Source organism: Nilaparvata lugens, chromosome 2 (assembly GCF_014356525.2).
Source record: "Nilaparvata lugens isolate BPH chromosome 2, ASM1435652v1, whole genome shotgun sequence".
Classification (NCBI taxonomy): domain Eukaryota; kingdom Metazoa; phylum Arthropoda; class Insecta; order Hemiptera; family Delphacidae; genus Nilaparvata; species Nilaparvata lugens.
This window is the reverse complement of record NC_052505.1, coordinates 71,821,185-71,847,545: the sequence shown is the minus strand read 5'-3', so window position 1 is coordinate 71,847,545 and position 26,361 is coordinate 71,821,185. Positions and strand designations below refer to the sequence as shown.

The following is a 26,361-nucleotide window of genomic DNA, read 5'->3' as shown; positions in this document are numbered from 1 at the left end:
GACAAAATGAATGGCGAAAACTGCACATCGATATATCAAACCGTTTAGAAGATATTCACATTATTAATCAATACCATGAAAATCAGTAATGAACATAAGTGGTATTGATTAATAATATTTATGAATATCTTCTAAACGGTTTGAGATATCGATATGCGGTTTTCACAATTTTTTTCTTGAAATTCCGTATCGAAATTATGTATCGCATGACCACCTTCCTATTTAAAAAAATAAAGTTGCATTCAATATGGCGGACCATATTATTAAAGTCATAGTAAAGTAGTATTTTCAAATTGAATAGGATCCCCAATCACACCCACCGTCAAATTACCTTTGTGTATAAGATAAGCCGTTCTCGGACTTTTCACCCTCCCTGTATAATAATTTTATAGGCCATGGAGACATGGATTGCTGTCCCATTTTCTGAATTGATTATCAAATAAATAAGAACAATGTAAAATATTGCCAAATTCACTTTCAACTTTAATATTTGACAGTTTTTTCATTCATTATGTTCCACAATATCAACAGAGACTCTTGGGAAAATTATTAAAAAATATGTTGAGAATTGAGGATATAAAGGTTTGCTTACAGCTTGTAGACACACATGGAGCTAGTGACCAATCCGAATTCTATTGAGGCTTACCTGAAAAAACAAACAAAGAATGTTATTTCCTTCGGAAAATCAGACAGAAAAAATATCAATAATGTCTCCAGATTACAGTTACATTTATAGGTACTGTATTAAAACAATTACAAAAATATACAATATTATTGAATAGTTGGAGAAATTAGAATACTCTCAATCTCAAGTGAACTTCACTGCAAGATAGACAAGAGAATCAATTCTTTTGGAAAAACACATGTAGGATGAATAATTTACCCGGAGAACTGTATCACAAATCAATCAAACCACATAGCATAGTACTAAACTAAGCAACTGGATGAGTTCATGTGAGTTACGTACATGGTCACATCACAAGAACTGAATAGCTTTCAATGGAAGCCTTTTACCATGAAGAGATTTAAAGAGTTATCGAACTCGATGAATTCAGAAAGGAACGCCATAAATCTACAAAACTTGGAACGGTCTTGACCCGCTTGAACTGACAAGGAGAAAGGAACTACCTGAAAAACAAGAGAAACTATTTTTTGGTACTACAGTATTTTCTGAATTCATGGAACTTTACCCAGAGTTTTAGTTCTCAATCTGAAGTCCATGTAATCATTTTTTCCAAACAAAATACTACTTTAGTGATTAACAGAGCAATTCAGTCAAACATAACACAATTAATTCTCTATGAGACAGAGAGTAAGATAATAATGATAAAAATTTAGAATAATAAAATCAGTGTAATTCAAAGAATATCATATGGAAATGTAGCAGTCGATAATAACTGAGAATAGCATATAATCGGAAAGCATATTCATGATAATTATATTAAATTTTATGGTCATCATAATTAATGGAGCATCATCTTAGCAGAAATTGTATACCACTGACTCAAGTTTCGAAATCATTTCAGAATTGAAATTATCAATCCAAGCATGAATTCTATTGTTTCTAAGATTGATTAATTCTATCACACCCTATCAGGCGTATCTGCTGGGAAGTTATCAATATCCATGTGAAAATCATTGGTGCGTCCTGAGTTATCTGGTTTCATTACACTTGATATTGCAAGCTAACAAGTTCCACAAAGATTGGAGCAACCAGAAAGAACATGTGCTTGGATATTATATCCTATCATTCATCAATTCCAGAGCAAGAGATGAAATAGTAAACTTTCAATTCTTTCAATTTCTAGTAGTTGAGAGTGTCGCCTAACAGTTTCAAGAGTGTCATCTAACAACTTGAAAAATAATAATGAATAATTCAATTGTATAATAACAAAACAATCAAAAACTAATCAAAACAATGTACAATTTTAGTATGAAGTATTAAATAAAGATAAAATTTATATTTTCTTAAAGGCTGTGATATCGTATCAGGAATTGGTTAATAAATTTTAAAGGCAGAATTATTCTATTTGAGGTTTTTTTAAATTATTATAAATTAGATAAATGAATGAATTGCTGAATAAATTGAATTATTATAAACATGTAATTACTCAATACTTTTTCCAAGTTTCATAATATAATTGGTGAGCTCAGTAGCCGTCTCCGAGGGACATGACTGGACGATTCTTCGAATTTCAACTCTTCTTTCAGTTTGGTTTTCCATCAATAAAATTGGGAGCTTTGGAATAAAAACAAAGGCAAAAAGTTCAAAAGGAGTAAATATTCTTATACTTTATGATAAAATCAATAATTGTATTGTTGATAGTGAGAGGCTGAGAGCCCATCAGAAAGATATGGAAATTGTCTAAAAACAAGTTCCTATTGTAGGAGAAACCTTTTTTTCCAAATTAAATAATTATAGAATTTGGAAATTTGTGGTCTGTTGATGGAATCAAAAATGCGAATCTCCTGAATATGGGAACGTAGTGACAAGTGAAATGCAAATCCAACTGATCACAGAAGAGTTGACATTTGAAAAGCGACAATTGTCTAGTAGTCTGACAAACAGCATCCGGCTCAAGTTGAAGAGACCGTACAGCTTCTCCGTTTAGCTTAATCGTCGCTAGTACACAACCAGAGCACAGAGCACCAATCACACAAATAACATACATTTGCATCACTTTCTTCAACGACGCCCAGTTCAACAACATGAAATCATCTATATTGTCATATTAAGGAACAATAAATTATTATGATACATTATGATATGACCTTGAATCTATCTTGGAAGCAATATTGAACTCGATAATCAAGTTGGATTACAGTGATTCAATAATTATCATTCATTTACTAATAATTTATGTACAGTAAAGAGGTTAGTCTATCCTAATCAAACAATTCAACAATCAAATACAGATATCCAACGACAATTGAATAATTAAAACTAAGATTAAAGAAGAGGTCGCAGTATGAATGTATTTGAATTTATAAACTGATTGGATCATAATTCCAATACAGTTCAAGTAATAATTCATGAATTCAAGGAAAGTCTAAATTTGACAATGTCTACAAGTTTTGTAGCTAATATAACTTCAAAGATTGAAGCTTTCGACTCTTTATCCAAATGCCGGGAGCATTTATGAAATATCATTGCAGTTTGAATTGAATAGAATTTGATTTCAATGATTTCAGTATTGGGGAGTATTATGTATTTATAAACTAAATTGTTTATTCATACATTTGGAATTAATCGCTCATGTAATAGACATGGAGGGTCGAAATAACAGAGCAGAGATACTGTAAAAATACTACAAAAACTGTTTTATGATTGAAAATATGGATTTACAAGGTAGACGTAAGATCTTTAAAAATTCATGGGGGTCAGAATGATATCAGTCTATTTGTTTTGAATATCTCAATACTATTCATGGACAATTCAAAACATTTTGAAAGCTTCTACGGAAAATAGCAAATGAATAATTATGTTTCGTTGCTCAACACATTGGATAGTAATACCTTGTAATGGAGGGGGTCATTGAGAAAAGAAGGAAAAATGATGTGGACTATTCTAGAAAAACACTCAGTCAAATCCATCAGTATGAATTCATAGAACATATTGGATAACAACTGCAAACAGCAATCAACAATGTTTCAGGATTCATTTATGAAAAGCAATGTTCGAGTTGAAAGGAATTCAGATTGTGTTGGATACTAGAAGACTTCATGAATTATTTCTCCCTATTCGAATAAAGTAAGGGCAGCTGATTATCAGCAGAAGATTACATTATGATACATAGCCTACTCATTGAAGAGGCGTTGTACAACCTGTCGCAATAAACAATTGCATGTTCAAACAAAGATCGAAGACAATTGATATGTTGGGTGTGGGTAGCTGAAGCCCTGTAGTCCTGAAAGGAACCAGCAATAGGCTTCCATCTCCAATCAATTACTAAATGTCCATTTGAGAAAATATGCTTCTCATCATTTCTAAAACCAATGATGCATTAAAGTTTTAAAATTAAATTGGAATTCGGAGAGGAAGAAATCTTGAAAAAAACTTGGCAATTCGGTGATTTGGCAAATATAAATAATACAACTTGTGAATTGGAGCTTGTAAAACTTGTGAGTTGAAGCTAAAGAAGACGTAGAACTTTTGCATTTCCAGAACACAAGATTCATTAACTTGAGTACTTAGTAACAAAGGCTCATATAAAAACAACTAGTAAAGAATTACTGTGCCCATACAAAAGCTAGGAAAATTAGAATGAGAACTAATCCCACGACTTTCATTCATTAAATCCTTGCAACAATCCACTCTAATTTTAATTGAAAGGCGCAAAGTAATTGCAGATTAGCAGCCTCAACTCTTCCATCCGGTATGATATTAAAAACAATTCTCAATATTCTTAAAAGCATACCATAAGCCATAAATCATAAGCTTCGAGTACAAAAGGGAGGAACAAGTCACGATCGATGTTTCAATGAACAGCTTTTTGCTTCTACTGATGCATCTCTTCTACAAGTTTTTTTTTTAAACTAAAGTGCGTAATTCATTCAAATAAAAGTACAAGATACTAAGGAGCATCACATCAGTGTATTCTATTTCATCAGAAGCATCAATGAGGATCATATCCTTTAATTGAAACAATCTCTCATCTATCTGTGTCTGTGGTATTGGTATCGATGCACTTCTGTTGAAAGATGCAACTTTATTTCTATCGATATTAAGAATCATCACCTTCTTTGGTTTTTGATGTAATTTTTGGTTTAGAGTCATTTAAAATTAAAACACGCCGCGATGTTGGCTTTAACATAGAGATAGCATTTATTAGTGTATTACTGTAAAATGTAAGTGTAACCAATGGCATAATTTTTTTTGTAATTCAGAGTCAAAGCCGGATCGTAGTTACTTTCAGATAAGTAATATCTACACTCTACACACTAGAAAGTGAAATGCTAGGCTAGAGCGCACGCAATCCTACATTCTTAGCTATTATAAGTAAGCTACTATTATTTAAAAACTAAATGAAATGATTAAACGGTTGAGAATACTTCAATCTCTTTGAAGAAAAATAATTTTTGAAGTACTGTAATCCTGAAAACGTTGACATCAATAACTGAAGCTTGAGTATTTAAGGATGATCACATCACTCGAGAATAAAAACATGCAGTTTATCCAGCCTATTGAGATTACAAGCACGTAGAGGAAAGCACTCAACAGCAAGTTGATTGTCTTCATAAGCAACCCAAAAATATATGAAAATTGAAGTGAATTATTACGAAAAAGCACTCAAGACCTACAGCACTATTATAGGTCTCGAAGGAAATTTGTATGCCAAACCTGTATGTTTTATGCTAATCGTAGATGATGCGATAATTTAGAATCTTGATCTTTCCTCACCTAATACGGGACCACCAGCCTTGAAAACATGGTCCAAATTTGGACTTCTCCCATTCAGAATATAATAGGCAAGATGTAGGGCTGTGCTCTTACACAAAATTGTCCGACTTTGTGTAATTAACACGAGCATTGTGTTCAAAGGTTCAAGAGCTTAAGGTTCTAATGATTTGGGATGTTCTGAGCCAGGTGGTGTTCGTTATGGAAAAGAATCAAATAAATAGCTTAGCTTTAGCTGGCAGTTGTTTCATTATAAGGACTTTGATTTTATTGTAAGGAATTTCCACTTGTGCCTCCACAGAGTGAAATACAATAAAATATCAGCAATGTAAGGTGAAGCTTGAACGAGGTGAGCTGTCATTTTGTTTGAGATCACCAATAATGTTGGTAAACCTGACAATTTTTATATTAAAAATGTGTAATTGTTCACACCATATACCAAGAATCAAGCAATGAATTCACACATGTCAATTGAATTTAAAACATTTCTAGCTAATTTGAGCCTCAGAGTTGAAGAGAGACATCACCAAGGCAAATCAGAAAGGTCATATTCACTAGTTTCCATGTTGTTATTTTTATTGGAGCTTCTGAAATTGTTCTGTAAGTTATTAGGACTCGTAAAGCTCGTCTGTACACAGCTTAATATATACTGTACATGGATTGTCAATTCATCTATAAACAGCCTGCTACCTTACCACAAGTATTACCCATGTTTGTTATGATTAAGTAATCAAATACTCTCAATCACATAGGCCTTAATCAAGACAATTCACTTGCGCATTGAAGCTCATTAGCAGGCATAAGCAAAGTGGTCTAAACGACCTTCAAACAGTCAAAAGACATTTAATCAATGTTTTTGATCAAGTAGAAAACGAACAAGAAAATTAATAAGTCGTGAGCATCCGTGAACAGCAGATGGTATCATCCAACTGTCAGTGATCACTGCTAACTAACTACTCAGTGACATCATACACAATAAACTGCAGCAGGAAATCAAGCAATCAAGCCAACTGAGTAAAATAGTCACTGCAATAAGCCTGAGCGTGAGCATACAGCAGCAATAATGTGTGTTTTTAAAATGTATAATTCTTTAATATGTTTCTTCTATCTTCTATCTATTCTTTAGTTACTATTATTTTATGGTCAAGAGTCACAGCTCATGCTGTAAGCAGTGATATCTCACTTTCATTAGTATTGTTTATTTTGTGTATTGACGTTGTCTTTTGTTCTATGAATTAGATTGCAATAAAATTATATTTATTTATCCAATAAAAATTAATATCAGTTTAATATTAACGATATCATTTTTATACAATGAATTGATATTTTGATGTTGAAAAAATCATTCATTTTAAAAGATGTTTTATTTGAACATTGTTTCCTTTCAATTTTTATTTCCAATACAAGTTACCTTAAGATTCTAGATCACTTTGTTTTCAGCAATCATGACAATAAAGAATCCTACAAGTTCATAGCAGATAGATAGCATTTCAATATCAAGACTTCTCACCCAAAAACATAAGCTTAGGTTCTGTCTATTTAATTTCAAGGGTCGTTTAACTTGTCATTTGGGCTATGAGAAATATAAATGGCCTAATTTATTGGTTGAAATTATAATAAAACGCGATCAAAGGGAGCAGACTATCTATAGAGCCACTAAATGAATGAAATTGTAAAACCAAAAAATTTTATAATAAAATTATGAATAGGAATACATTTTCATTGGATCAAAAAATATTGGTGGGAATAATTGATAGATATTTCAAAACTAGGTTTGTTCACAAACAACTGCCTTATAAAAACTGAGATATACCAAAAATAGAGAAATGCCAAATCTGTTCATGAATGGTATTGCATAAGCTATGAAAAGATGATAGAGAGACAAAGCTTGTAAAAATGAGAAGAAAATGTCAAAATGTAGGTGTGGCTAAATTAACGACACTCCACGAATAGAAAGATTCATCTGAACGCTGAAGAGGAAAGTACTGAACAACGTATGCTAATATGAACTACCAAAACCCTTCGAGATATTGTGTAGTAAACAAATCATAAGTTCCAGCGAGGAAACTCATAGGTCCTAAGGTTTTATTAATTCATAAATAAATCCTCAGGTTTTAAGGGCCTAAGGACGACGCAGTGTCAACAGCAACACGCCTCTTCATCAACTCACGCCGCCTCCACACTTCAATGTTTTTGTTATTTTGCCAGTAAATAAAACAGTGACATCGTCCCTGTCCCAATGTCCTCAATATCTCAATGCCTCTCAAGTATGCACCAGTTTCACACCAGCAACACACAAAAATGCACCACACGTATTATATTGAGATATACTGAGTATTTTAACGAACTGCGGTGGCACAGTAAGATAAGGCGCTACTATCTTCTGAGGCTAAAACAGTCGTGGGTTCCGATATGCCATAGATTTCAGGCATTGATATCATCTCTCATCCCTTTACCGAAACACGAGTGAAGACTTATATGGGCATCAACCAGCAAAAACCTCAAAAATTGATATTGTGATTTACGAGAAAGATTGAGAAATTCATTTTCCTACTCTTATACAAAAAAACTATAATAGGCTACCTTATATCGAGGATCATAGAGTCAAATACGCGACAAACAACTACTTTCGTAGCCACAATATCATTGTAAATTGGAATATTCTATATTCAAGTATTGACTGAATTCATTGAAGTTTTTCAATTAGTAAAAGCTGAAACCAAATTGAGTATAACCTTTAGAGTTGTATACTATTTCAATACAGTATTTTCTGTTTCTAGTAGATTATTTGATTCTAAAGCCACACTTATCCTATAATATTAAATGAGCAATTCCTGTTTATATGTCTGTATTCGACCAGATCTCGAAAACGGCTCTAACGATTCTCACGAAATTTGGAACAAAGTCGGTTTATGATATAAAAATTCGATTGCACTAGGTCCAACCCTGGGATAACTCGCTGAAGGACATTAAAAGGATAAATACGTCCTTGGAAAAACAGCTGGAAATTGTGTCGTCTGTCGATAAAGGAAGTGAGTGAGCGAGTGCATGTTTGGGTTATTCCTCAGCTGATCTTACGAGATGAATAATACTGGAGATGAATAATCCAGCAAGAAAAGCTTTTTTTTTGTTTATTTTCTTTTTTAAAAAACATATTTACATCAGAAAGTACAAAATAGTAACTAGATGCTGTTAGTGTAAAATAGTACATAGTGTATTAACAAATATTGTAGCAAACATAGTATATCATTCTAAATAGAATTCATAGTAGGCTATATCTATTTGTAATTGATGATATGTTTGTTTTTTGAAGTGTGAATGAATTGTTATTTTGATGAGTGATAGTAGCTTAACCTAGACTTCGATTTGAACTGTAGCCTAGTATGAATTTGAAAAGGGACAGTTTTGGGCATAAGCCTGTTGTGCCTTCTCATATAACTGTGAAAATAATTTTACGACTAAATAAACGAATAAATAAATATAAACTATAAATATATTATAATTCAATCTTTCGACATAAATGTTCTATGCTTTTACACTTCAGAGCGAAGCTCGGTTCCCCGATATTTGAAATTTTACGAGTTGGCAAAAGGGAATGCGCCATTTACATCATTCGAAATGTAAAAGGTAAAATCTCTATTAAAATACAATATTGATGTGGTAAAGAAGCAGAAATTTCTATTCACTCAAGTATCAGGAATTCACGTCAAAGGTGAAAGGCATTGTTTCTTCCCACTACAGCCCCACGTCGTACGAGTAGATTGAGTAGAAAAAAAATTCAAACGATACTTGCACGAAAACTTGCCGTTGACATTTCAGGCTTCAGTTTCAGGATATTATGACAAGGAAATTCTCCCTACGTCATGGATCCTGTAATGACGACCTCCTCATGATGATTAAAAGGTAATCAACGACATATTCTACATTGAAGGATCGAAGAAAGATGGAATAATGAAGATTAATCTTTTGCAGTATTGTATATAAATTCTAATACACATTTATTCATATTTTGAAGTTTATTAACGCTTATTATTTTTCCTTCATTATATAAAATAAACAAGGTCAAAGGAAAGAGGGAGAAGGAGAATAATCTCAGTCGTTTGAGTTTGTTTGAACTTTGGACAAAAGTACCAACAGTCAAAAAATAGACTATTTAACTTTCGATTTAAGTTTGTATGATAATTCTGGCGTAGCGTAATAAAGTATGACGGTAGATACTATGAAAAAAGTCAAGTTTGGTCAGGCTATACTGTCAATACATTCGATACACTGTAGGTTACTTCACTGTACTCGATATACTGTACTTTAATTCGCTGTAATTATGATAATAATTGGCATAGAACACGTTTTAACCAGACGTTGATACAACTGTTCAACTGCAAATAATATTCTCGGAAGACTTTGAACATAACTCATTACTATTGAATTATCACTAATCCGGCTTTCTTTAATGTAATAAATCAGTGTTTGTCGACACTATCGAGATTGAACCACGGCGTGGGAAGAATGACAGAAGAGCTTTTGCAATCATGTAACATCGTTGAAGAAGCAAAGACTTTCCGCTTTCCAAACAATACAGATCAAGCTGCTCACACCGCCAACCAACACAACAATTCCACATGAGAGAAAAATCAAGTGTAGGAATCTTATTTGCATACAAAACAACCCAGCCATGGCAATAATACGACGTAAAGGATACTAACGACATGGAGTATTCATTATATATCATGATTTGTAAAATATATTTTTTTACTAATGGATCTACACCATTTTCTAACTGGATGGATCTACACCAAAAATAAAATTAATATATCACTCCTTAGATTTCTCTTTACTGGCAACAAATAGTACATTTCCATAAGGGAAATGAGCAATTGTACTTTGATACTTGTAAAATATACTTATACTTGATACTTATACTTTGATCTAATTAGATTTCTGTTTACTGGCAACAAATAGTACATTTCCATAAGGGAAATTAGCAATAATTGTACTTTCATGATCAACCATACTTTGATACTATATTGATCACTTATTCAATTCCAGACCATACTATTCATTTCTCTGCAAATGATTCTGTAATCTAGGACTGGATTGAGTATGCAAGGCTGAAAGAATTATGCTACTGGTATCTGTTACTACTAGTGCAAAGTATCTATACACAGAATTTGACAAATGATGCATGACAACCATTTATCATAATCACTATAATATGGAAGCGGACTAGCATCGATACTCGAGCGAAAATGGGAGGTGATAAAAACTTGACAACAGGTGTATCTGTCAAGTGACAATCGATAAGACAGAAACGAAGGAGGCTAAAAGGAAAACAACACACTGTGCGGTAATATTTATCATTTGGAGAAGTGACAATGCAGCTATTAGTTGAGTCGCTCTGAAATGCAAAACACCAACTTCTTTCAAATGTACAAACACTAGCTAAAGTACACTACTAGCACAAAACCTTCTGTTTCAAGCGTCATGGATTTATCCTACTTTTTGTATAGCAAATGCAAACCAAGGACAATTTCCGAAGTGTAGTTACTGAAAAGTATACTCCGCCTTTATTTAACATACTGAAAACATGAGTGAAAAAACAAAGAATAAACTACTATTTTAACAGTGATAATACTTCCTCCATTCAATTGACTCGGACTTTTTTGAAGAAACATTTTTTCGTACATTATATTAGATGAATTCTATTAAAATTATTCAAATATTAAAAAGCTCATTGAAACAAAATTGTAATACAACAGAACAAAAAACAAACAAAAGCGAAACATCAATAATATTATTAGCTAAATGGTAGGGTGAACTGGAGATAAGAAAGATGTTTGAAGGGAGAGGGAGTGCAACAGGAGAAATAATTAAAAAAGAGGAAAGATGGGAAAATTTGTTAGCAAGTTCCCTTCTATCACAAAATAAGGAAAGACATTATTGTTTCTTACTCCGTGCTTTATCTACTCGTAGGACAGATTCAAATTGTTTATTTAGTCTAAGCTCATAGCATAAATTAAGTTCTATTGGTCAATGGCCATTCCTTTAATGACATACGGTAGTGAGGTATGGACAAAGACCAAGAACGATGACTCACGAATTGAGGCATCAGAAGTGAGGTTTCTGCGCAGCATTCAGGGATACTCAAGACGAGACCACATAAGAATTGAATCAATTCGAAGTGAGTGCAATGTGCAACCCCTAACAGAAATCATAAAAAATACAGATTGAAGTGGACAAATCACCTGCGCCGTATGCCACTACAAGCTTGGAAGTTGCAGTTGGATGGGAAAAGAGACATCGGACGACCGAGGAAGCGGTGGACACCGGAACAGGCTTTACAAGCCTAGTCCATGATGGATGATGATGATGATGCTCATAGCTACTGCAAGTCAATGTTAGAGCAAAAATAGTCTCATATTATATTATTTAATACATTTCAATAATGTTGATGTGGACATAAAAAATATGAACTGCAAATTTAGATAATTCGATAGATTCGATAGTATACAATCAAGTAGGATGAAGAAGAAAGGATTTTGTAAGGGTGTAAGCGTACACACACATCAAGTCAAGTTATTTGTGTCACGTTATTGACCTTGACAACCAAAATACACATAATCTATCTTGATGCGAAATCAGCTTCCAATGTTGACAGATGTGCTCGAATGGTTGCAATGCAATGTGAATGTGGAGCAGTTCTGAAAGGAGGCACAATTTGTGACGATCATCGATACACGGAAGGTATGTGTGAGTGGATGTGCTTGTGCCCACACTGTGAGAGCGCCGCTGCCTGGGTGCCTGCTGTCTCATCCCACATGCACCGACCAACTTCCCACCGCGCGGAGGCTTGCAAAACGTCCCACCAGTTCAAAGTCCACATCTAAACAGTGCTGGGCATACTCTCGCTACCACGCAGGCCGGCAAAAGGTGTGTACTCGTGTAGTGTCACAAATACTAATGATGCGTCTGTATTAGTAGGCTAGAGCTGCAAATCTGTCCAACTTTAGGCTTTTGTATGAGATGAGTTCACAGAAATACGGCGACTTTCGAGTAAATTCCTGATGTAGGCTCATGGAAAGAAAGGTTCTGAGTAATGAAAAATCAGATTCAAGAATCTATAAACAGTATTATAAGGTTGTGAAATGTATTGCTAAAAAGTGTGCAATTTACTTAGAGAAAAGTACCAAGATTCAATCTTTTTCATGATTTTTTTAAAGATGTCAAAATAAGTTCTGGGTTTCTGCTTTCCACCTGGAAGGTGGATGAGGAGGTGGGGTGAGGGTGAGAGTGAGATGGGGTGAGAAATGAGTTGACCTTCATTTTGAGAAAGGTTCTAAACCACCAGAAAGAGATTTTTTAATAAACTGTCCTTAAGCAGTACAGACACTGTCTGAACGTAAAAAACAATAAGGCGGCGCGCATCTCAATCTGTGCGATAAGATGGCTTTGGTTGCGAAGACCACCACTAATTTTCCGTATTATATAAGTAGTTCACTTTTTTCTTATTCGCTTTTTTATGTTACAAATGACACTGAGGTAATAACATTGGTAGATAAAATACCAAGACAATCCTTGTGTTATTTTTCTTCCAAATTTAGGTGATAACACAGTCCGATATGAGCTACGTTTCCTTCACTTGTCCAAATTATAACAAGATGCGTTTTTCCAGTTAGTTCTCGTTCTAGTTTCACATGTCTCACTTTTCAATGTATTCAATAAAACCATTCAACTATTTCAAAGTTTTTTATATAAATAATAATAAAAATCATAATAATTTCAATAATTCTTTGGATCATATTTTTTAAATGAATTGAAAAATTTGCTATATTGTATATGAGTTATTATGCCAGCATTAATATTAAAATTAGCATACATAAAGAAGTCTGATCTAATCTAATCAAAATTCAAAAGAATGTATGATTTACTGTCCGGAGAGCACAAGTCAGAGAAATAGTTGCCGAGGTTACTGTGTTACATGACTATTAAGTATCATTTTTAGAAAAACGCAATACAGTTTTATCAGGAAAAAACATGTGAAATACTTCCTACTAGTTTAAAAATAAAATTATAGGATAAAATATAGATAAAAACATTAGTTAAGTAATTAACAATGTTCGTTCAATTGGCACAAGAGCCTATTAATTTCAATTGTACTGCATACCGCTATCAGCAATTGTGGACACCAATAAAGCAAAAATCAATTTCGATTCGTCGTTTAAGAGACAAAGGAGAATAATAAAACATGATAGTCTTCAAACGGATGCCCTAACGACAGATAAAAAGACGACACCGCACAAATAACAAACCTAAAAGCAATAAAACGTTTTATTGAATAATGTGCGAACACTGTTTGTTGCTAACGGGATTCATGGGCGTGATAAAGTTGCAAAATGATGGGCCATGAATTTGCTTGGGTGAGAAAACATTTTCATGGCCAATTAGAATCAATATACATCTGAAAGTGAAAGATTCATTCATGATTCGATAGGTGAATTTATGAATTGATAACAATGTAGAAAGGAGAATCTGATCAAACCATCCGACTTCTTGATTATGTCTTTCAAAAGAACTATATGATATTTTTAAAATCGAATTATAGTACCCTTTAAAATTAATAAAATAATAAATTAAGAATACAGATTGAAAGTTCATTGACAATATTCTCCATATAATAGCAAAACGTCTCAAAAGGAGACCGACTTTGAGGGAATTGACGCCAATAGAACAAATAATGATTCATTATCTAAGGTAAAAGCATTAAAAAATTCTTCTTAAACTATGGATGTTATTAATCCTCCAGTAGCCAAACTCAGTTTCAGCTAGTAGGGAGCGAAGGCCGATTTAAGCGGAGAATCTTGTGCACGGGGCCGATTTCTCCCCTTCATAAAATCAATAGGAGGAGATGAAAGTTGCCACCCTGAATGCTACTCAAGTCCATAGTTTGTCAGAAGTAGGTCTAGGAAAGTGAACAATTGAAGAGCTTTGAAAAAGACAAGTGAATAGAGAGAACAAAGGAATTAATCTACAGAATGTTCGAGTAGAAAGAGTTGAGAGAATTTGATTAATTGAAAATATTCAGATTATGGCTAATGGCGTAGAACTGCAGAAGACGTTTTCAAACGATTTATTAATGGGAATACATCAAGACCCCAACCAATATTTTTGAACCTATAACTCATCATCGGCTCAATAAGAAAGATATGAAAAAGTACTTCCGACATCATTCACATGGCTTGATAAGTAAAAAGGAAACCAGCTACAATGTTTCATTTTTAATAATAATATTATTTAATATTATTATCACCGATTTATTATTATTATTATTATTATTATTAGAGTATGAGAAATCAAAATTATAAATGTATTGTACCAATTCTATTCGCGCTGGCGGAAGCATCTTTCTTTAAATGATAGGTGATAATAGATTTATGTTATTATAGATAATAGTAAAAAATTGCAAAGTGGCCATTTTACACACCATTTTTTTTTAATCATCAACAAAATATCTATTATCAAGAATATTTATCAATAAATGAAATTTGTGACATATTTGTAAATTCTCATTTTTAAAACTACAATACAGTAGGTAGCCTAACTGATGCAGATGCTTTCAGACTTCATCAAGCTATACTGTGCTATCAAATAAATTATTAGTGAACTATAACTTTCTATATTTATGTTTTTCAGCGTATTGTTAAGATAATAATGAGTTTTCAGCGAATTGATGAGATAATTATGAGTTATCAATGATAATATTATGCAATGTGTAAGATAATAATTTGAAATCAGACCACAGCACTTGTGAGGAGCCCAGTGGGATTGCGATGTGTGAATCTTGCCAATAATTGTCGATGAGATGTGCCTTGAAAGAATGCCAACATTTCACTGGAGAGAATTGTGGGCATCGGCTTCTGCTTCTGTAATCACAATATGTCAAGGTTCACACAACGGTGACCTTTCTAACAAAATTGTCCAAACGCAAAAAATAAAACAGAAGCACAATCAAGAAGAGGCAACTGTTCCCAAAATATCGGGTACTTTCAGGAGTTCAAAATTAACCATAAGTATTGATCTGATTAAACTACTGTTTAATAATAGATTACCCACAGGAGAAAGACGGGTCAACCAGCAGGACGTTTACCTTTCGACAGTTAAAGAACCCATCAAGTAGGCCTACAGACAGATTATAGTAAGGTAGATCAAGGTAAAATACCTGAAGATTAGAGACGCTGGCTTCAGACCGTATAACCTAGTTTGATATTTAGCTAGACGATACGCCATTGGCTATCTCTCTTCATTTCAATGACCAACCAGCTTAACTTAAGTACTCATTTTCTCTGTCACACTTCCAATAACTTATCCAAGGTCGTGAAATGTTTATGTTGACTGCTTTGAAGCATTCCACATGCATGGAAAAAGACATTTTTAGAAAAACGATAAAACAATCCGGTTTCAATCGATTACGCCACAGCCTGTGTGCAGCCTGAATTAAACGCCTTCCAACTTAATCTCAATGAATGGAAAGATAGTTTACAAGATTACACTGCCAACAAGAAAATACAATCGTAGGAGCCTGTATATTGAATTCACATCCTTTTAAAATTCACATAAAATCAGAAATAATTTTAAAATCTTGTAACAAGTAGTATATATCGAGGCAGTGAGTACAAAAATTTTAAGAATCACCTTGTTGATGAAAACGTTCTTTAATGACAAATGCTCTCCAGATAGCAGTTTCGTAATCCTTCATCTTGCGTCAATAAGGAAATTTTTCGGATATTGAAAATCAATCAATGTTACATTATTGATTTGAAGGAGCTAGAAAAAGCAGCAGCAGAAAATGAGTTAAAACTCATGGAAATAAATCGTAAAGTAAGTTTGCAAGCTTAACCTTAATTCAAGTCTTAATTCATATTAATTGCATTCTCATTAGCACTACCTACTAATTTGTATAGTGAGTTGTTATGATATGACTGTAAAAAAGAGAGGTCCGGCTGCACTTTAGGCTATTCAGTTTAAAGCAAGTTGCACACAGTGACAATAGTAGCTTCCACTAACTGCTGCGGGAACGCGGAATTGGAAATGTCATGCACATTTGAGATCCACACATTTCCAATTCCGTGTTCCCGCAGCAGCTAGTTGAAACTACAATTGTCCCTTTGTGAAGGCTGCTTTATTCTTAAGTCGAGGCTGGTTCAAAGAACTTATTCAATCAATAGGAATCCTAACTAATGATTTTAAAACCAATCTTTGGGTCTAAATTTTTGTTAATTTTGAGTTTATTCGAGAAAATTATATTTTAGAAGCATTTAATAACTCCTCATTGCATAATACTGTTGTACTATAATTGAGAAATTATGAAGAAGCGGAGTCTAAAATCATAATTGAAATGAAACAACTGTGATCAATTTATATTAATTTAATAGCTGTATGGTTCTATGTAAGGACAAGCGAATCACAGTTGGAGATTATTGAAATTAGAAAGTATCCATCAATCTAATAATCAGAAAAAGTACAGTACATCTATTTCGAGAAAGTTGTCTAGTAGAAATGGAAATTCACTGAAGCCAATGTACCAGAATGGCTGACCAGATGATAGCATCTCTGTATTTCAATATTTTCAACATTCATGATCACGTACCGTGACTCACAGGCTGCAACGTATCATTACTTTGAATAGTGGGGAGCAGAGTACGACGCCACTGAGAAGAAATCGTTGGACTAGTGCAGAGCGCCACTGCAAAAGGTGGCTGATGGGAGAGCGTCACGCCTGGTCAGGAGGTTAGCATTTATTCCGGATAAGGAGAAGCCAAGGATGTACTGGCACCAGTTGCGTCGAAAGCATGATCAGGGACAATTCTACATCACAAAAGCGGCCCAAACGAAAGAGCTGTGCAAAAATGAGGTTTTTCGAACAATGACAAAGTATTACTAAATAGTACAATAAAGGTGACTGATGAATAGACAGGAGAAAACAGCATCTGTCTGCCAAGGACATGGAGGAAACGGCCGCCGCGATTAGACGATTGCGCAAGCCAAATAGAATGAACACTTCAACCAGATGGACGGTATAAAAAAGCAGGCGCCGATTCAATGAAGGCAATCGACAAGTAGAGAAGGGTAGAAGAATTGTGATGATGATGATGATGATGAGGGGAAGGAGGAGGAGAAGGGGTGGAGGAAGGGGAGGAGGAGAAGAAGGAGGAAAGGGATAGGAAGAGGAGAAGGAATTGGTAGGAAAAATATAGTAGAAGAGAAACAGGGGAAGAAAAGGATTTGAAGGAAAACAATATGCAATGAAAACTAAATGAAACTAAAAGTACGATGTACAGAAAATACACGAAGATGAGAAAGAGCATTGAGGATGAATGAATAACTGATTAAATAGAAATAAATGAGGGAAGGAAATAAGATAGTAGAAGAGATTCAGCTAGAATTTTAGGAAAGAAGAAGACATTAGAGAAGGAGATAGAGGGACAGGGAAGAGGAAGAGAGTAGGAGGAGAAGGAAGATGGAAACAAAAAGAAGAGAGAACTTAATTCATTGAAGATTGTTGGACGATTTACACCACTGTAAAGCAATACCGGCAATTGCGCATGGAATCGCTGCGAATTGCAATAATTCAGCAACAGGAATCAGAAATAAGTGGTTTTCGTGCAGTGAAGGAGTCGTGAAAAACATCAACCATCCCGATCAGCTGATGAGGAGTGGTGAGGGGAGGGGGCTGCACCCACCCGCAAACAGCTATCTCACTTTCACGACATGTGTGTTGTAGTGCAAAAACAATTTATGCTAATTTGCGCTAAGCATGTGTCCATAACTTGTTGGAGGGAAGCAAAAAGCTCAGCTTCTCGTTAGGCAAATGGTTAAAATTGCGGCAACCGGGAGATTATATTAATACAACGATTGTAACTTGAATATTATATAACTATAACTAAAACCCAACAATTAAGAAATTGCTCCGCCTATTTTATGTTGACTTAACTTGGAAGAAGGATCACTTCGTTTGGATCAGATAGAAAAACGTAGGTTAAATTCTTGTCAGGTTCAACTTATTGAACCTGGATTCTAGTCTAGTAGAGAGAAAAACATTGAATGAAAAGTAAGAAGTTTATCATTTTTTAACATCATCTCCGAAAGTGGAACTTCAATGCTTCAGTAGGCTAACAGAAATTTTGTAGCAAAATGGTGCACTCCTCTATTTTAGAATAAGTTATTCACCTTAAAATGAATCGTAGCCTATGAAAAAAGGTTGAAGAAGACTATTGATATTTACGAAATATTCACTCAAGGTCAAAATCGTAGAGGCTTTACTTCAAGATGGTAATAAGTGTAGATAAGAAAATGTTTGTCGAAGCACTCGATAATAGCTCAAAACGTTTTTGATGACGATAGGTGTAGTATTAGTAAATATCAATGAGAATATAATTACGTGGCTGCTAATAACTAGTAGTAAGCAGGGGATGCCTCAGGCGACACGATGAGGTGACCATCTAAATAAATGGGCGTGCACTTTGCATTAAAAAGAGTACTGCATCACTCTCTAGACATCGAAGAAAATTGAGTTGTCAATATCTTGACCTAGTATTTTGAAAGTCGTGTCAGCTTAATTAAGTTGACTAGTTACTTGTCCCAGCAGTTAATACACTCTGGTACCTTGTCGAGCTGTACGAATTCGTCGATAAATCCACAGCGGAACACTCTGATTTCATTCCCTAATCAGCGAACATTATTCAGCTCACAAAGCCTGATTAGGACCAACATTAATTACTTCGATTACAATCTATTAATGAGAATAAATTAAGTTATAAAAATGCCAATACCGGAGAAATAATGTAGAATATATTCAACTTCATTGGATTGAACTTCATTGCACTGAAACTCATTATTTGAGTAATCAAATGCTTTTGGATAGAATTAACAAATAATATTATAAATAGAATAAAAATACATTAGTAAAGTATAAAATACAATAATAATTGAAATATAGTTCAATAGACTGCGATGATGATAGTAGACAAAATAAAGTGCAATAAAGATTACGAGTTTACCACTCTAACAGATAAAATGTTATGGTTCGAATAAAAGAAGATAAAAAATATTTATAATGCAGTGGGAATAAACTTAGAGCATTATGATTCATCTGGATATGATTGAAAAGCAGTAAAGAAATGTAATAAATACAAGATTACTTTGGCAAAATTGACATTTGACTATTAAATTTTTAAAGTATTTTCTCTATCTTGAAGTAAGCAGATGCATTCAACTAAGAAGAAAATGTATGTATTCGGCGGGGTTAAGCAGAAAGTATTCAATTCAAAGAAACAGTACAAATAGGTGGATGTTTTATTTTTTTACATTTTTATTTCATTACACGTTTTTTTACAAAAAAAAAACGAAACTTTATGATGAGAAACGGAAGTTGACAGTGAGATTTTTATTAACTCCTTGACTTTAGCACGGCATAAACAGTCATTCTTAATTCCAGGTGCACTAATCACTTCCAAAGTAGGATGGGAATATGGACAATCCATTAATGAGTACAGAGCATAAAAATTCCAATTAAAAATCTTGAATACCAGATAAGGTATAAAATGTAGTTCGCTAGGAAAGATCGTAAGCCAATAAGAGGACAGAGTTCAATGGCCGGCCCAGATAAATAAGCCACTATCACAGATTAGAGGTACAGTTAACAGGTCAGCAAAGACCCACCTCTTGGTGACAATAGCACTGCAATGGCAATTGTGCTCATCTCCTCATTTCATATTTATCACAATCGATCGAGTTCTGTCATGTTATTCAAGCACTTCCTACTTCACTTTCTATTTCTGATACTGAAATTTAGTTCCTCATTACTCTAATCTAGAAGATATTAAGGATTGGAAAAAATTCATGGCACTGAGAATGCAAACCAACTTATAGAGAACTTGAATTTATTAGAAAGCTTTCTATGGGAAATTGTGAGGACCGCGACGTTTTTTGGGAGTTGAGATTATTGTTTATAGGAGTATTTATATGACTCAGTATTATGTGTTCAGGCAGCAGGGAGTATAGAATTTTCATTTTATATCAGAATTACATTCTTTCTATATCAGACTTCTTCCATTGATTTGAATTTACATTCTATATTCTCTGGCAGGGAGGGATCCTTTGTGTAGAATCTTTTGCGAAATATGTGGCATTGCGTATTTTTATTATTATATACTGTCTCGGAGAAGAAAAATAAATTAAAAACCATCAAAAAAGAAAAAATAGAGCATTAACTTACTAAGCACTACTGTTTTATCAGTAAAAAATTAGAAAAATCTCTATCCTATATCCGACATGAAAAACCTATTCTCATGAAAACACTGGAAAGTAGGCTACATTATTTGATACCATTCTCCGGTTATTAAATGTTAATTTATTCAAATAATGTTTTCCTCTTATTTTGTTACTAGCCATGAACTACAACTAATATAATTAATCAGATGAAAAAGGGTTTAATTCATCTTAGCAATTTAAGGGAAATTTCGAATCACCAATAATATAAAACAGATTATGATATCACAAGCCGGAAAGAATCACTTATTTTTATCTTTCAAGCTATCGTAAAAGGAAATAACATATTCCACAAGAATTTGGTAAACCACACATTGAAATGGCATCGCCTAGATAGCACAATTAACATTAGGATATCTTAATTTTCCTATTAATGAAACTTTTGTATTGAGGGAGGAGTTCCTTAATATATTATACAGAGAAGAGAATCACTCTCAGTGATATTGTAGTTATAAAATTTATTCAACAAAAGAAGAAATACGCTTGCAAAGTGCGAAAAAGTATTAAAAAGTATTAAAAAGTATTACAAGAGGATAAATTTGAGATAAGCTTCTGATTGCAAGCTCAGTATAAACATAAAAAATCAAAATTGAGTTATTTTTACATTTGTGCATAGATTTTTCCTGTTTTGTATTTGACATTAATTTAACGAATAATATAAATTTTAAAGTTGAATTTTTTTCATTTACACGATAAGAAGACTATCTACGACAAGTTAAAATGATGTCAGCTTAGATAGAAAATCAGAGCAAGTTTGAATTTGCAGCAACAAATTTTTAAATTGGAAAACTTTTCATTTTTACGATAAGAGTAGAATAGAATGACAATGGGATGAAATAATTATTGGACTTTCACTTATTTAGCACAATAATAAAAGTCTGTTCTGATACAAGCATCAATCATACGTCAAATGACAAGTGTTCAGTTAGCGAGTGTTTGTTACGTCATTGATCCGCCATCAGTCAGATCAATAACCCTGAACTTTAAATCAGTTTCAACTTCACAACACAAGGTACAAGACAGTTGATCTGACATTTGAAATTACTTAAAATGGTTGAATATTGTTCAAGTGGAAATTGAGCTGTAGAACTGTGTATATTGATGTTACAGAATAGAGTAATTCTACATGATGTAATCATTTTTAAAAATTCATCGAAAATGAGGCCATCATTTAGAATAACCATGTATTCTGTAACACCAACTATAGTTCACACAGTTCTACAGCTAACTGCGAGCCACGGCTTCCGAGACTTAGGTTGCGCGTACTGGCTGCCTCTAGTGAGGTCCACGTTATAATGGCAGGTTTGATTAACAATGATATTGCTATCCTTGTCTATCATTCAACAAAGTGGATAGCGCTATCTCTATCTCGCTTTGCTCTGTTGCCACATCGTCTTTTAACAGTGTAGAACTAAAAATTAATTAACAAAATATTTCATTCTTAATATGAAAATTTATTATTGAATTATTAAAAAATATAATTTCTTGCTTAATAAAATATAATTGATCATTTCAAATGAGAATGAACAGTTAATATTTATATTAATTAACAAAATATTTTTTTTGCACTTCTTAATTATGAAAATTCATAATTGAAAAATATAATTTCTTGCTTAAAAAAAATATAATTGATCATTTTAAATGAGAATGGACAGTTGATATTACATCATTAAACCTGTAAACCTATCGTCCATAAAAGGCATTGACAAGACTGAGGATCGGCAACGTTGCTCTCCTATCTTTCTCCACTGCCATTATAACGTGGAACTCACTATAGTCTAATAGTGACCAAGGGGATCAAATTGTAGAAACTTTGGAATTCATTCTTTCCAATATGACGATAGTTTACTTCGGTACTTTAATAAACATAAATTTCTAAAAATGGGTTCATCAATTAGAATAGCCCTGATATTTTTCTCTGGCCACTCTAGAGAAACGTCTTTCAGATGTTACGCCGTCGGTATCGGCTGCCTGAAAAGCAGTCGTTAGGTTATGTCAGAGGCCCTGAAATTGATCAGTTGCGACCTAAAAAAACTTTGACACCAAACCTGAGCCAGCCAGGTGACTCAATATTATCATTATACTCTGTAATAAAATTGGACACAGAAAGCAACTGAAAATAGTAAATCCAGTCCTCTTCTATAGAATTTCAATTGGGCTGATAAATGTATAGACTATTATTCACAATAGGACCCCAGGCGGGAAATTAGTGACACCAAGTTAGTGTAGAAAATAGAGTTGGGGGCTTCAGTTCTTAAAGTTATTTTTACATTAGGGAGACCAACAACACCACAATACTAATTTTCCTAGTGTAAAAAGCACTTCACGTTTTGTGCCGCCCTCCAAGACTCGCTTGAACAATATTATTGAATCCAAGTTACAAGCCTTGATAATAAATTTTTGAATCAAGACAAAGTTACTACCATATAGAAAATATATAGTAAAGTTGATGCACTTGCACTATTTTTCTTTGCCACTACTGAGCAAATGAATAAGACTTTGAATAAACTAACAAAATACAGGTATTAAATTTCTTTGGCTCATAGGACATGGGTATAACTTAAGAAACTTACAAAAAATAAAGAATTCAGATCTACGATTGAGTACTGAATGTAGATAGTAGTACGGTAACCTTTATAAAAAGTGCTTTATTCGGCTGCTCTCTGAATCAACTAAATTTGTAGAAAAATAGAAATCCTATACATCTATAACTATTATGTAGGCTATTATGAATAAACAATAATATGAAACAGTAGTCTACTTAAGCACATTTCTCCAATAAAAGCAATACCTAGTTCGATTTTAAATAACTATTTAGCCGCACATTTAATAAATTATGTTTTATTCAATTTTTTGTTTAAATAAGAACAATAATACATAGGCCTAAAAGTACAATAGCCTAGTTATGTTAATATTGAACGTAATACATCTCTAGTTGAGAGATTATATGACTCTATAATTACAGTATTTTCTCAACAAAAATTTAATTAATTCATAGTAATAAAAGAATGTTTACCTAACTGCAACTCGCACAGAAGACTCTTCATCTGACATGATGAACTGGTACGCTATAAGGAACTACAAACGGACATAACCTGACAAATAATTATCATAGCACGTATCGAAACGATCTAAAGACACTCATCAATTTCTCATGAACTAATAAGTTGATTATTGACAATTTCTAGTAATTGAGTTATTTCACGCACATACAAAACACTAACTTAAAAATTGAACTTTGGAAACACACAATAATTCATTGAAGTTGACGTACTCGGTACTCCGTATATTGCTTCACTGTTGACTGCTGAAACTGCAAACTGAAGAATACAACAGAAAGGCAACGGCCGATATTTGATCAAGCAGACATTTCACCAGCTGTTCATTTTGCAACGCAACTCGAAGCGTTTGGTGTCATTCATAAGTGCGGTATCTCAAAAATGCGAGTGTTTCAAATTTTCGTCATCAATTTCGTGCTTATCCCATTAATAATTATCAATAAATACATTCCAAGTAGTATTAACATTATTGACATTTAAAAACCGAAACCTAACCTTTTATTCTACCTTAAAAACGTAATCTAGAAATTTCTTATCTACACTAGACAAATTGAAGCTCGCAGTTCTGAGACACTCCCGAAGCGTTGCTTGATACACGATAGCTCAGTGTGGACAAGATGAATCTTATTTGCTATTGGCCGATCGCTTTTGCCGCTATATTGTTGAGAGATTTGAATTTTCCCCCGTAAGCTTGTAAGTATTAGCAGTTGTTACTATTAATTGTAAAGTTTGCAACTTGTAAGCTTTTTCCTAAGCGGTACTGCAGCAATATTTATTTTATACATACATTTTAATTAGAATAATTTCTACCATATTCTCAACTAATAAAGCATTATAATGATGAAAATCATCAAGCAACATTAGTAACTTATAGTACGGTACCTAGATTATAAATAAACTAGCAGGAACCCGTGCTTCGCAAGGATCTATTTTCAAACTTGATAATCTGAAAACTTGACGTAATGAAATTTTAAAGAACTTAAAATAGGCCTATAACCATCCTTGGTTAATCAAGAATCTAGCCTATAAGCAAAATTTCAAGTTAATTAGTCCAGTAGTTCAGACGTGGTGATGCGTCAAACATAATTTTCCTATCCCATACGTGTATAAGCCAACTCTTTATTTTATTATAGATATGGTTAACAACTGCAAGAGATAGGAGTGTGGAACAATAGTTGTGAAACTATGATAGCGCCAGAAGTGTCTCAAACACAATAGTAGGTACTACATGAAATTTTTGAAAGTGATTTAAAAAAAAAATGTTAAAACAACAGAACTGAAAGTTGTCAACCTTATCATTCTACCTCCATTTAGAGAGGCTTTTGTTTGAGCCGAATGAAATCTTCTATCTTCTATATATATATAAAAAAATGAATATCTGTTTGTGTGTTTGTTCCCTATGACTTGAAAAATACTTAACATAACGGCATGAAACTTTGGGAATATGTTGTGTGAATATTGGGGATGGTTTCTGACCAGAAATTTTAATAGGGTGGCTAATAATGATTATTTATTAATCTACTTTACAGGCCTATGTTTTCGAAATTGTCGGCCTAGCGGCTACCGAAGAACGGAAAGATGATCATGATTCAAGATCATATTGAGATAATATGATTTAGCATCTAAAGTTACCAGCTGTAATAAACATGTCACCCTATGATAAATTGTGTAGGCTACTGGTATTACAACGGTAGTTTGGAGTTGAAGTGTAGTTGATTGGTACCAGCTGTAGATAATGGTTCCTCAGAAGACCTATACAAATAATTATCACTCCCCTATCATTGAGTAACCAGAAAATGTTGGAAAAAATTATTCGCCTCATGGAAGAGAGTTGTTCATATTGCATTTATTATTACTGAAGAATGTCAGAATAATTCACAATTTTTTTGAATTTAGATTAGCTTATTTTCATCCTGAAAATCCTAAAATGGAAGATGGAAAGAATATGTAATTCCTGGTGATGATTCATCGTACATCGCATATTTCCTGGACCATCTATTGACAATCAACAACTATGAAAACATTGAACTCATCTTTGAAACACAATTTATCCTATCTATTTTTTTTAATTCAACACTTTACTGTTAGATATTACTACCAATTGATTGAGAAGAATATGTTTTGGGAATAATGAATGCTGCATGACTAAGCACATAGGAATTCCGTATTTAGATGTGAATGAAAATATTGATTGTCAGATAAATTTCATGATTCACCAAATAAAGTGAAGTGTACATTGACTTTTGGCGGTACGAAGTTTGCCAGGTAAGCTAGTTGTAAATAAAGCTTTATTATTAATAGACAACACTGAAAAAAGACAGGCTCAATCACCAGGAATACTATAAGTTCTGTGAAGGACCAGTAAGCCATTAATTTTGATTAGTTTAATCACTTACATTATGGACAATCAATATGTATGGCATTTATTAGCTACAAAATAAAAAACTTTGATTGAAGTGACCCTGACTACTACAATATGAATAACCATTTAGATCAAATAAAAGATATTACTCACATCTCTCATCAACTCGTACTTCTTGTTCACAAAATATTAACACAAAAATATGAGTTATATTGAATGAA

The 26,361-nt window shown here is 33.3% G+C and overlaps 1 protein-coding gene across 1 annotated transcript in view; it reads right to left on the bottom strand.

The window, feature by feature from the left end:
* Nucleotides 1-24,047, bottom strand: part of LOC111043992 (kinesin-like protein KIF21A) — an 89,405-nt gene extending 65,358 nt beyond the window's left edge. The window contains exon 1 of the mRNA XM_039420175.1: nt 23,736-24,047. Within this exon, the coding sequence (XP_039276109.1) occupies nt 23,736-23,773 (38 nt within the window). The 5' untranslated portion in view covers nt 23,774-24,047. The remainder of the gene's footprint in view (nt 1-23,735) is intronic.
* Between the last annotated feature and the right edge of the window lie 2,314 nt (nt 24,048-26,361).